The 12,001-nt window shown below is 44.0% G+C and overlaps 1 protein-coding gene across 1 annotated transcript in view; it reads right to left on the bottom strand.

Annotated features, from left to right (window-relative positions):
* Positions 1-12,001, bottom strand: part of MORC3 (MORC family CW-type zinc finger 3) — a 192,008-nt gene that overhangs the window by 92,119 nt on the left and 87,888 nt on the right. Inside the window, exon 7 of the mRNA XM_030202213.1 lies at positions 8,668-8,799. Coding sequence (XP_030058073.1) covers positions 8,668-8,799 — 132 coding nt within the window. The remainder of the gene's footprint in view (positions 1-8,667; positions 8,800-12,001) is intronic.

Raw genomic sequence — 12,001 nt, 5'->3', positions numbered from 1 at the left:
CATATTTGTGATTACTTCTCTTTGGACACTCCGCAGTTGATTGCACAAGCTATGATTTCGTCTTGCTTCGACTATTCTAGTCAAGTTTTCCAAAGAAGCTTAGAGTTCAATTATACATAAATACAACTGCTAAGATTATCTGTATAAGAGTAAATGTGATAGGGTAACACATTTGCATACTACTTTGCACTGGCTGTCTATTTGGTGTATGGATACAGTTTAAGAATTGTAATGTTTTACTTTCAAGATTTTACATGGACTTTGTCGTCCTTATTTATTTTTAATTCTTCAGGCACAATTATGTTCTTCACATTAAATTTATAAAATATCTTCTATCACATGACAACCAGAAAATTTGAGTTCCAGAAGAGATTGTTTATAGATGCTGTACATGTGTGAAATTTTTTAACCTCTGTAATTATGCATAATTATTTGTGATTTAGATTCCCCCTTAGATGTTTCAGCTTTATTGGAATCTTCAGCAGAATAGAATCCTGTACCTACAACTTTGAATCATTTTCCACGGATAGAAACTGGCTCCTTAGGCTACAATTTAGATCTCCTAGAACTTTTTTTTTTTTTTTTTTACTGTGATGTTAAAACACAAAAGAGAAGAAAGCAGTTTTGGATGTTCTCTTCTTTGTAGTTTCCCTGTAAACGTACTGTAAATTTTAATGCTAAATATGTTTTCTTTGAACTGTCAACTTGTGGCTTTTATTAATGGTAAGAGAAGTCCAGGAGGCACTTTGGATGTTCCAGAGTGATTTGTGTTAAATGATTTCTGCACATATTAAGGGAATAAGGTTGAATCTTTTAACTTTTTGATTGCTTTTTTCTTTAACCTTTAGACTGTGCTTTTCTTACTTGAATATTCCTATTATTGTGGGCTCGTAGCTACTCTTCATATTTCTCTTCTTGAAGAAATTTTCTTTTTCAGTTTAGTCCTTTAGTAAGTGTTTTTAGTTTTTGTGGCAAAACATGGGCTTTTCAAGCTTGTGAATTGTGTTAATGGTTCCATGGAGTGGAGGAGTGGCCTAGTGGTTAGGGTGGTGGACTTTGGTCCTGGGGAACTGAGGAACTGAGTTCGATTCCCACTTCAGCCACGGGCAGCTCCTTGTGACTCTGGGCAAGTCACTTAACCCTCCATTGCCCCATGTAAGCCGCATTGAGTCTGCCATGAGTGGGGAAAGCGCGGGGTACAAATGTAAAAAAAAAACAAAACATGTAGTGTACTTCCCTTGTTTGGCCAACAGGTGGTGTTTGCTTTCTGTTTTAAAGCTGTTGCAGTGAAGACTGTTTTTTTCAGTTTTAGCCCTGTGGAAAGGCAACCTGCAGTGCCATTGGCCAGATACTTTCAAAGTTGGTGCTCTGGCTCTGATTGGCCAAGGAGATCAAATCCAACCAGGAGGTACTGGATTTTTCCCAGTCTCAGTAAGGAGTGCAGAGGGTAAACCCTCTCTGCCCTGAGGCCCTGTTCAAGAGCAGTGAGCAGTTATTTTCCTGAAACTCCCCAGGTGCTACCCAGGTAATGACAGTGTTTAGATAGTTTTAATACTGATTCTTATTCATTCAGTTACCTGTCTTTGCTTATTGTTTTTCCACCTGTTTTATATTGTCCACTGTTTTATTTCTATGATAATAAACTCATTAATTAGCTCTGATGTCTTTGGACTGACTAAAAATCCTGGTGAACTGTGTTTGGGTCTGTGAGTGTGCTTTCTAGAAACTGTGGGTCCCCTGGGAGTGTGGCCCCAGTGTCCTAGAAATCACATGCCTCATAGGCGCCCGGTATTGAAGGCTTGGGGAGGCTAAGCCTCCCCAGCCGCAGCGAGCCGGCTCCTCCCCCTCCCTCAGGATCCGGTCCCGGTCCCTCACGTTAGCGACCTGACTCTTCGTCTTCGGAGCTGTCAACGCTAACTCTCCCCCCGCTGTGCTAGCGCTGCCAGCGTTCGCACTTTAAAAATGGCCGCCGAAACTTCTGCTGAAGTCTTGGAGGCCGCCCTGTAAGTCTCGGCGGCCATTTTGAAGCGTGAATGCCGGCAGCGCCAGCGCAGCGGGGGAGAGTTAGCACTGACAGCTCAGAAGAGTCAGGTCGGTGACGTGAGTGGACCGGGTCCGGAGGGAGGAATTCGGCTAACAACTCAGGAGGGGTTGGCAGGGGAGAGAAGGGAGTCGCTGGGCATTTGTGGAAGGAGGGGAGAGAAGGGTCGTTGGGTATAATGGGTGCATGCAGGGCAGGGGAGAGGAGGATCATTACTGGACATGGGTGTATGGAGGGCAGGGGAGAGGAGGGTTGCTGTGTATGGGTGTAGGGCAAGGGAGAGGAGGGGAGAGAGAAGAAATGCTGGACATGGATGGAGGGGAGGGAAGAGTGAGGAAGGAGATAAGATAAGGGGAAAGGAAGAGAGGAGAAAAACTGCACATGGATGAAGAAAATAGGCAGAAGCTGAGGACCAGAAATGAAGAAGAAAGGAGGAAAGAAATAAATGGAAAGGAAGCCCTGGAAACGGAGGTAAGAGGACAGATAGCTGCAGAATCAGATACTGGGCCAGCATGATCAGAAAAACAGTCACCAGACAACAAAGGTAGAAAAAAAATCATTTTATTTTCATTATAGTGTTTGGAATATGTCCACTTTGAGAATCAGGTGCTCAACATTAAAAGTTTATATTTATTTACTTATTTATGGCATTTTATCCCACATTAAACATGAATTAGGGTGTTTTGTGGCTCTACATGAGAATTGTGATGATATGATCTCATATTGTTGACAGTCTGCATTTTCCGTATGGGTGGTATATTGGTGTATTAGGTTCTGCCCAGTGTAATATTTATGGTACAGTAAGGTTCTGAGTGTGTTTTTGCACAAAATTGTGCATAGTGTTTTGCAGTTGAGCGATTGTGGTTAATATATGCTTTGAGCAACCACTTTATTCTTTGACATATGATACATATCTAATATCTATATTTAATAAAAGGTATTAATTGTGACTTTTATTTTTATTTATTTTTTTCTGTGTGTTATCAGACAGTTATGGATTTAAGCTCCACCCCTGGCTCCACCCCTAACCCCTCCCCCTTTAGCCTCCCCAAACAGTTTAGCCACCGACCGCCTATGCGGGGCATAATTTGTGAGTGGGAGACTCGCCCAGAGGTAACCCAGTCAGTGGGAGGCAGGTGCAGCATACAGCAAAACAGACACTATAATCATAGGTCACCAACACTACTTTTAAAGCAAAAATAAGATGGAGAAAAACATTGGGACCACAATTTATTTATTTATTGCACTTGTATCCCATATTTTCCCACCTATTTGCAGGCTCAATGTGGCTTCCAAAGAAATTAGCCCTAAGTGAAAAATCTGCACATAAGGCTATATATATCAGCGTAGTACTGGTGAACACACCAAGAGGAATTTATCAATCAACAAAAGTCCATAATCAGTCCAGTATGTCAACTTTGTTGAATCAAAATAAATTCCAAAAAAGGGAACTGTCACTTATCCCAAGATAACCTCCAAATTCTATATATAGCGCCTTAAGTTGTGCGCGCTAATTTGGCTCCATGGCCAAACTGCACGCACAACTTAACTGATTAAAAGCCAATCAGCACCAATAATTGGTAACCAATTAGCAGCACTAATTTGCTTTAATTAGAATTTACAGTACAACTTTCTAGGCGTATTCTATATGCGTGTAAATTCTCATACACACAGTCAAAAAGGGGCTGTGGCCATGGGCGTAGAATGGGCGATTTAAAAAAAAAACTATGCACACTATTATAGAATAAACCAAATCTGCGCCTAAGTGCAGATATTTAGACCTGGTTTTAGGTGGCCTAAATGGGTGCGCCTAAATTTTAGTCGCACGAACAGTGTGTGAGCATATTCTAAAACTACACGTAACTTTAGGCGTAATTTATTGAAGCACGCTAACCACGTGTTTTTCTGGCACCAATTTTTAAGGCACTATTTATAGAATTTGGCCGTAAGCTCACACCAAGCAGCAGTCATATCCTTATATCCCAACAAGGGGCCCTTATTTAGCTGAGACTACATCAGGGGTAGATAGGACTTCTCTCCAGACCACTCGTTTCTGACATTCAAAATCAGCCAATCCCATAGAACCAACATCTGTTAAAGACATGTATCTGTCAGTCAACAAGTAACATTTTTGATGATAATTTTTATTTTATTTATTGCACTTGTATCCCACATTTTCCCACCTATTTGCAGGCTCAATGTGGCTTACACAAACCTGTTATCGCATTGCCATTCCATGGCAGCAGATACATTTAGTGTTACAAAGATCAAGGATAACAGAGATACAATTGGTATTGCAAAGGATCAAGGATAACAAAAAGAGTTACTCGAACAGTTATATAAAGAAGAATTAAAGGGAAGGTTGGAGTGGTGAAGTGTTATAATTACTCTATGGATTCTTGGGGTAAGCTTTGTTGAAGAGGTATGTTTTCAGGGATTTGCAAAAGTTTGTTATTTCGTTAATTGTTTTCAAGCTACTTGGTAGTGCATTCCACAGCTGCGTGCTCTTGTAAGAGAATGTGGTCGCATGTGTTACTTTATATTTTACTCCTTTGCAGCTGGGGAAGTGTAGATTAAGAAATGTGCAGGCAGATCTTTTAGCGTTTCTGGGAGGGAGGTCTACAAGGTCTTGCATGTAGGACGGGGCATCTCCGTAGATTATTTTATGTACTATCGTATAGATCTTGAACGTGGTACGTTCTTTAAGTGGGAGCCAGTGTAGTTTTTTCTGAGGGGTTTTGCACTTTCATATTTTGTTTTTCCAAAAATGAGTCTGGCTGCGGTATTCTGAGCTGTTTGGAGTTTCTTGACAGTCTGTTCTTTGCAGCCAGCATAGAGTGCATTACAATAGTCTAAGTGACTTAATACCATAGATTGTACCAGGTTGCGAAAAATGGATCTTGGGAAGAAACAGTACTCCATTCAATTCAATATGTGAATTTAAACCCAGTGTGGTGAAACCTGCTAGGATTTGAGGCTCTTAGAGACTTTTTGGTGAGGTGATTATCATTCTGCTATGCATGGAGTATTTTAGACAGCTCCAGTGTTGTGTCAACATGGATGGCCAATGTCCCAAAGAAACTGATCTTCGATTTGCAATGACAGCAGGTGGGCAGATTTGTGTGAACCAATGAGAAGCAATGAGGATGACTTGCACTTCATCTCACACTATTTTATGAAGTACTTGGGAGGCCATCATAAATGGTAAGAACTCAGAAGAGCACCCAGTTCTAGAAGGTGGTGAAGGCATCCTGGATCGCACAGCAACAGTCTGGACATAGGGAGCAAAAGGCAGCACACTTTGCATTTCAAAGAATACAGTGACTACAGCAGGATCGAGAGACTACTTGTGGTGAAGAGAGAATAGAGAGCATTTGAGGCTAAATGCTAAATAGTAGCCTAGTGGCTGCCATGGTCCTTTTTTTGGGCGGCGGGGGGGGGGGGGGGGGGGGGACTAGATCTCCCTGGCCTGAAAATGCAAATGCAGTCTATTAATGAGTTTGCTCAAACGGGGATAAGTCCCTTGATTAATTTTGAAATGTCTCTTTACTTGTTAATTTCTAGCCAACAGGAGAGGGGAAAGCTATGACTAATTTGGTGTAAGGATAACATACATGGGTTCCCCTCTGTTCAGAAGCCTCAAGCCTTCCAAATAACAGACTTGACGTCAGTAACAACCATAAAGGCACCCTCCACATCCAACTTTGGAGTCAATGACTCAGCAACCCCATGTCTGGCGCCATCTGTTCTGTAGTGGGGTAGAGTTTGTACACTGGGGCTCAGCAACACCCCTTTGCCAGGACCTTCTCAAGCACATGCAGCTTTCAAACCACAGTAAGGGTGAACAACCCGCTTAGCCTTCCTTTTACCCATGCTGAAGTATCAAGACAGCCTCCTGAATTCAGTGTCCAGCAGAGCTCTCATTGCCTCTGACTTTTTATTTTTAAGTACTCAATATAGCTGGAGAAATTTTTGTTTGTGAGGAGAGTTGCGATGGTCGAGGAGCACAGAACAGTTAAATTGAGGGGAGGAAGGACCAGATCGAGTGCAGAAATACTCATGCAAGCTCAGAAAAAGCCAAGAACGTTTCTCTGGGGCTGAAAGAGAGCTCTGGCACAATGGATCTGCTGGATGACATCACCATCCAGTGTGCTTCCAACTCCCTTGCTTGTCTACAGAGAATGCAATACCTAAAAGCTAACCTGACAACACCAGATAGCTTTAATCAGCTAATCAACAGCTCTAAATAACAACAACCAACAACAACAACAACCATTTCTAAAGTGCTACTAGGGTTATGCAGCGCTGTACAATTCAAACATAGAAGGACAGTCCCTGCTCAAAGAGCTTACAATCTAAAAGACGAGTGAACAATCTAAAGACAAGTGAACAATCTAGAGGACGAGTGAACAGTTAATCTGATAGGGTGGATAGATTGGGGTATTTTATATTTCTCGAGCGGTTAGGCGCCGAAGGCAGCATTGTAGAGGTGAGTTTTAAGCAGAGATTTGAAGATGGATAGGGAGGGGGCATGGCGTATGGGTAAAGGAAGATTATTCCAGGCATAGGGTGAGGCAAGGCAGAATGAGCGGAGCCTGGAGTTGGCAGTGGTGGAGAAGGGTACTGAGAGAAGGGCTTTGTCCTGTGAGCGGAGGTTGCGGGCGGGAACATAGGGGGAGATGAGGGTGGAGAAGTAGTGAGGAGCCGCAGACTGAGTGCAGATCCCTGCCCGCCACCGCAATACCCTATTCACCTCCATCCCTCACCTCACCATCCCTCTTGTCCCCCTCCTCCTTCCTAGCTCTCAACCTTCGGCACTTCCTTCCTGCCATTAACCCATCTCCTTTCCTCCTAAGTACGCCCCGTCTTCGTCGCCCGACCTCCCCCACCCTCCTCCGCACTCTCTTGCTCCTCCTCCTGCTATCCGCGGGAGACATTAACCCTAATCCAGGTCCCCCTCACCTGTCCCCGTCCTATCCCTGCGAACGATCCCGGGACGTCTCCAATCTCGTCTCTATTCCCCTCCTTCCCCCTTCCTCCCTCCCCTTCTCATGCGCTTTGTGGAATGCCCACTCAGTCTGCAACAAACTGTCTCTCACCCACAATCTCTTTATCTCTCGCTCCCTTCAACTGCTCGCCCTAACCGAAACCTGGATCTCCCCGGAAGACTCTGCCTCAGTTGCAGCCCTCTGCCATGGAGGCTATCTCTTCTCCCACATGCCCCGCCCAGTTGGCCGCGGCGGAGGTGTTGGGCTACTACTCTCACCCTCCTGTAGTTTCCAACCCCTCCACCTTCCGCAGTCTCACTGCTTCTCATCCTTTGAAGCCCATTCCATCCGGCTATTCTACCCATTACCACTCAGAGTGGCAGTCATTTACCGCCCCCCTGATAAATCCTTCCCTTCCTTCCTTACTGACTTTGATGCTTGGCTCTCTGTCTTTCTTGACCCCTCATCTGCGTCCCTCATTCTCGGAGACTTTAACGTACATGCTATATATATATATATATATATATATATATATATACACACACTTTTAGGCACACATTTTTATGTGCATATTTACCCATGCAAATTCAATTCAGGAGTCTGATTATTTACTGTTGGATTCACCTTGGGTTGTTTGGAATCAGGCAAGTAGTAAATGTTATTAATCGGTGGAATGGCAGATTGAGGATAAGCAAGAACTTCCAAAAGGTATTTTTTTAGGAAATCAATCGGAGCAATTCCACTTGAAAGAGGAAAATTCTATATCCGTAGGTTTAAACGTCTATTGTAATTCTCAAGGTGTTCCAACTTTAAAGAGACCTTCAACTTATCTTTTACCAAGGTATCTGTTACTGCATTAAGAGAGGAGATTGCCGCTTTCTGAGTAGATAGTTCAACTTTAACATCTTCAAGGGTTAACAATAAAGAATCAAATTTATTTACCAGCAAAGCCGTATCCTGGGATGTTTTTGTCACCGCAGCCGTTAGTTGTTGTATAGCCGACCAGATAGATTGTAGAGTTACCGCCTGGGGAGCTACTAACTCCCTGTTCATAACATCTGCTTCCCGCGGCACTGTCTGAAGGCCTCTGGTCTCCGATTTCCGGTTCCATCGTACCTTCCATACCTGGCTGAAGGATAGCAGGACAAGGCGGTGGATTAAGCTCCGGTGGGGAAAGTGATGACTCGATCTCCTAGTGGAGACGTCGCTCCTTCGACTGGTCCAAACGCGGGATCCCTCTCACCGGTATTCACTGGGGTACTAGAGACATATCGCAGAAGCGTTTGCTGACCGGGGGTAGGTGTTTGGGCCGGCAGTGGTAGACCCTTTACTACCCCCTTTCTCTTTGTACGCGGCATATGTTAAAGTAGCTAAATCTAAAGGTAAGCAAGAGAACTTTAGCTTATGCAACTGCGAAGTCTCAGAGTTGAGCTGCCATCTTGACTCCTCCCCCTACCCATGCAATTTTACAATAGCCATTTTCAAAATGTTGAACGTATTTTACCTTCTTGATATTCAGCACTCTGGTTTAAGGTATTATATAAATAGCAAAATATAAGACTGAAATGTAACAGTTAACTGGAAAGCAAAGAAAGCAAAGCAATTATATTTCAAGAGTACATTCTTAGGAAAGGATACTGCCAAAAACTTGGGTCTGTAAATATCACTTTCAATGTATGCAAGGCTTTTGGAAACCAGCTGCGTTTTGACTTTCTGTCCCCTTATTACTATTTGCATTCGTGGTTTCAGATACAAAATGCTGCAATAAGCCTAAATGGGAAGGGAGAAAAAAAAACAGTATAGTGATCATTAATCAAGTTACAGCTGCTTCAGAGAAGCAAGAAAATAAGTGGCAAAAATGCAGCATTCATGAGTTTTCATCAATCATCTCAGCTCTTGGATTTCTTGCATCTGCAATAGCTTCTTTGGGTGTGTTTCAAAAGCTGTCATCCTGGTGTCCGGATGTGACCAAGCTCAGAAAAAAATTGCAAGTTCACTGTCAGAGAGGGAACTTGATGAGTGGTGGACCATGGAAAGAAATTGCAAGAGAGAACAGGATGCTGAGGGCAAAGGCCCATTTAGCAACACAAAAAATAAAAAGGGTGGAAGAGCATGAGGAGCCTTCCTTGCCATCTGATACTACCAGTGAAAGCCCCCTCTCCCCCAACCAAGTGGCTGTGAGGAAGAGGAGAATGCTGATGCAAAGAAACCACCTAACAGTGATAGAAAAGCATTACTGTCCTCTGCAAGACCAAACAAAAGTACTTCCAGTGTGCATTCCAGCCCCCCACCCAAGGTGCCTCTGCTGTGAATCTTAACTCCCCCCCCCCCCCCCCCCCCATGTATATGCCTAGCATACAGTATCCAAAGTCAGGACGTTACCATGTTAACCCAGGACTGCAAACATTAAGCCCAAGCATGAAAATACCTCCCACAGTATCTCAGGAATTTCAGCCTAATCACCCCAAGTTACATCCTAGAGTCTTCCCTTGGTACAATTACCACCAGGCTGTATCATACCCTTATCTGTTACCTCCTCCACTGCTTCAACCGCCACTTCGGCCTTCATATTACTACTATCAGAGACCTTCATACTATCCAAGTCCACAGGGCTATCCAGACTGCAAAGGCCTGTGCAACTTCCACCACCCTCTGATTCCAGATAGTTTACATGGCTGTAAGATATCGACTATTATTTTGGTGTCCCTATCCTGGTGGAGAACAAGTCTATAGCAACACTAAGTCGTAGGGCTGGAGGGAAAATCGTCAGTTTCAGGAAAGGCCAGAAAGCTTAAAGGAGGTCCTTGGCCTGGATAACCACGATGTAGCCAGTAAGAGATAAAGGTCTATGGCAGCTAGTGACTTAATATATGGTGCTCCTATGCTGGATTTAGTCATATGTTTTAATGCCACTGGTTTTCTATCCCATAGTTCAATAAAGCAGGCCATTTTTCTCTATGCATCTTAGCATCTAGCTGGTCTCTTCCAGCCCAGAAGTTATCCATCACCAACTTTATCACCCATCTGCAAGACTAATGAATGGCCTTGCTCAAGAGGGACCCTGTACAGGTGTCTTGAGGAAAACGGGGGGGGGGGGGGGGGGCTCACTTTCAGGCTATTGTGATGGAACAATGAAGCAGCATAGGGTCATTCCAGGATATCTACCAACTATCTAGGATGCAAATGCTGCATATGTAAATGTCCTCTCATATGTGGCATTCATTTAATAGTTTTGACACTGTCCATTTTCTTTGTTTTCTGTATTCTTGTTTATCCCCATGTTGTGGTTTGCTATTTTAGGTTTTCTTTGAATTATCTTTGTGGCCTTAAAGACTTTTTCTGTGGGTGGAAAGTTGTTTCTGTTCATTGTTAAAATGTACACAGTCTTATTTTTAAGATACTTTGGGTATCCTGCTCAAGGCAATAGTAAGATGTGAATGTGTGGACCGAAGACCACTGTGCAGCCTTGCAAACTTCTTCAATGGAGGCTGACCTCAAGTGGGCAACCGACACAGCCATGGCTCTGACACTGTGAGCCTTAACATGACCCTCAAGGGTCAGCCCAGCCTCGGCACAAGTAAAGGAAATGAAATGTGCCAGCTAATTGGAAATTGTGTGTTTCCTAATGGTGACTCCTATCCTGTTCAGGACTGTCTGTGGGGCCTAGTCTACTGCAAGTAAAAGGCCAGTGCTCACTAACAGTCTAAGTGCAGTGTGCTCTCGACAAGATGGACATGAGGTCTGGGAAAGAATGCTGGCAAGACAAATCGACTGGTTCAGATGGAACTCCAACATAACCTTAGGCAGGAACTTAGGGTGTGGGCGGAGAACTACTCTGTTGTGAAGAAGCTTAGTATAAAGTGCATCTACTACTAAGGCCAGAAGCTCACTGCAAGCTGAAGTGACAGCCACCAAAAATATTATCTTCCAGGTCGAGTACTTCAGATGACAAGCATTGCAAAAGAAGATTTCATCAACTGGGCGAGAACGACGTTCAGGTCCCATGACACAGGTGGAGTTTTGACAGAGGACTTTGTCAAAAGCAAACCTCTCATGAAGCGAACAGCTAGAGGTTGTCCAGAGGTAGGCTTACCCTCTACACTTCGATAAGCACCGAGTTGAACCCTTACTGAGTAGGTCTTGAGGCCAGACTCAGAAAGGTGTAGAAGGTATTCAAACAGGGTCTGTGTAGGGCAGGAAACAGGATCTAGGGCCTTGCCCTCACATCAGACAGCAAACCTCCTCCATTAGAAAGAGTAATATCTCTTAGTGGAATCTTTACTGGAAGTCAGCAAGACACCAGTGGAGACACCACCTAGAAGATGTAAGGAACCAAATTCTAAGCTCTCAACATCCAGGCTATGAGGGCAGTAGACAGGAGGTTGAGATATAGAAGACATCCCTTGTCCTACGTGATGAGGGCCGGAAAACACTCCAATCTCCACAGTTATTCTGATAACTCCAGAAAAAGAGGGAACCATATCTGTGGGGCCAGTAAGGAGCAATCAGAATCATGGTCCCACAGTCTTGCCTGAGTTTCAGCAAAGTCTTCCCCACGAGAGGTATGGGAAGATAAGCATACAGAAGACCTGTCACCCAATGCAGGAGGAAGGCATCTGACTATAGTCTTTCATAGGCCTGGAGCAGAACTGAGAGACTTTGTGATTGAACTGAGTGTCAAAGAGATCCACTGAAGGGGTGCCCAAACTCGGAAGATCTCATCAGCAAATGCCCATGTTGAGTGACCACTTGTGCAGTTGCATGACCCTGCTCAATGGAGCATTCCATGCCGGACTGCCCAATGCCACAGGGGGTGTGATCCGGTGCCCCCGCTTGTTGGTGTAGTACATCACAATGCGACTGTCCGTTTGAATGAATAGAAGTTAGTTGATCAGCCAATTTCTGAAAGCCATTACAGCATTCCAGACATCCGTAGCACCAGAAGGTTTATGTGAAGATCTGTCTCCTGGAC

This window comes from Microcaecilia unicolor, chromosome 4 (genome assembly GCF_901765095.1).
Source record: "Microcaecilia unicolor chromosome 4, aMicUni1.1, whole genome shotgun sequence".
In the NCBI taxonomy this organism is placed as follows: domain Eukaryota; kingdom Metazoa; phylum Chordata; class Amphibia; order Gymnophiona; family Siphonopidae; genus Microcaecilia; species Microcaecilia unicolor.
The sequence above is the reverse complement of the archived record's forward strand: the minus strand, read 5'-3'. Positions and strand labels throughout refer to the sequence as shown.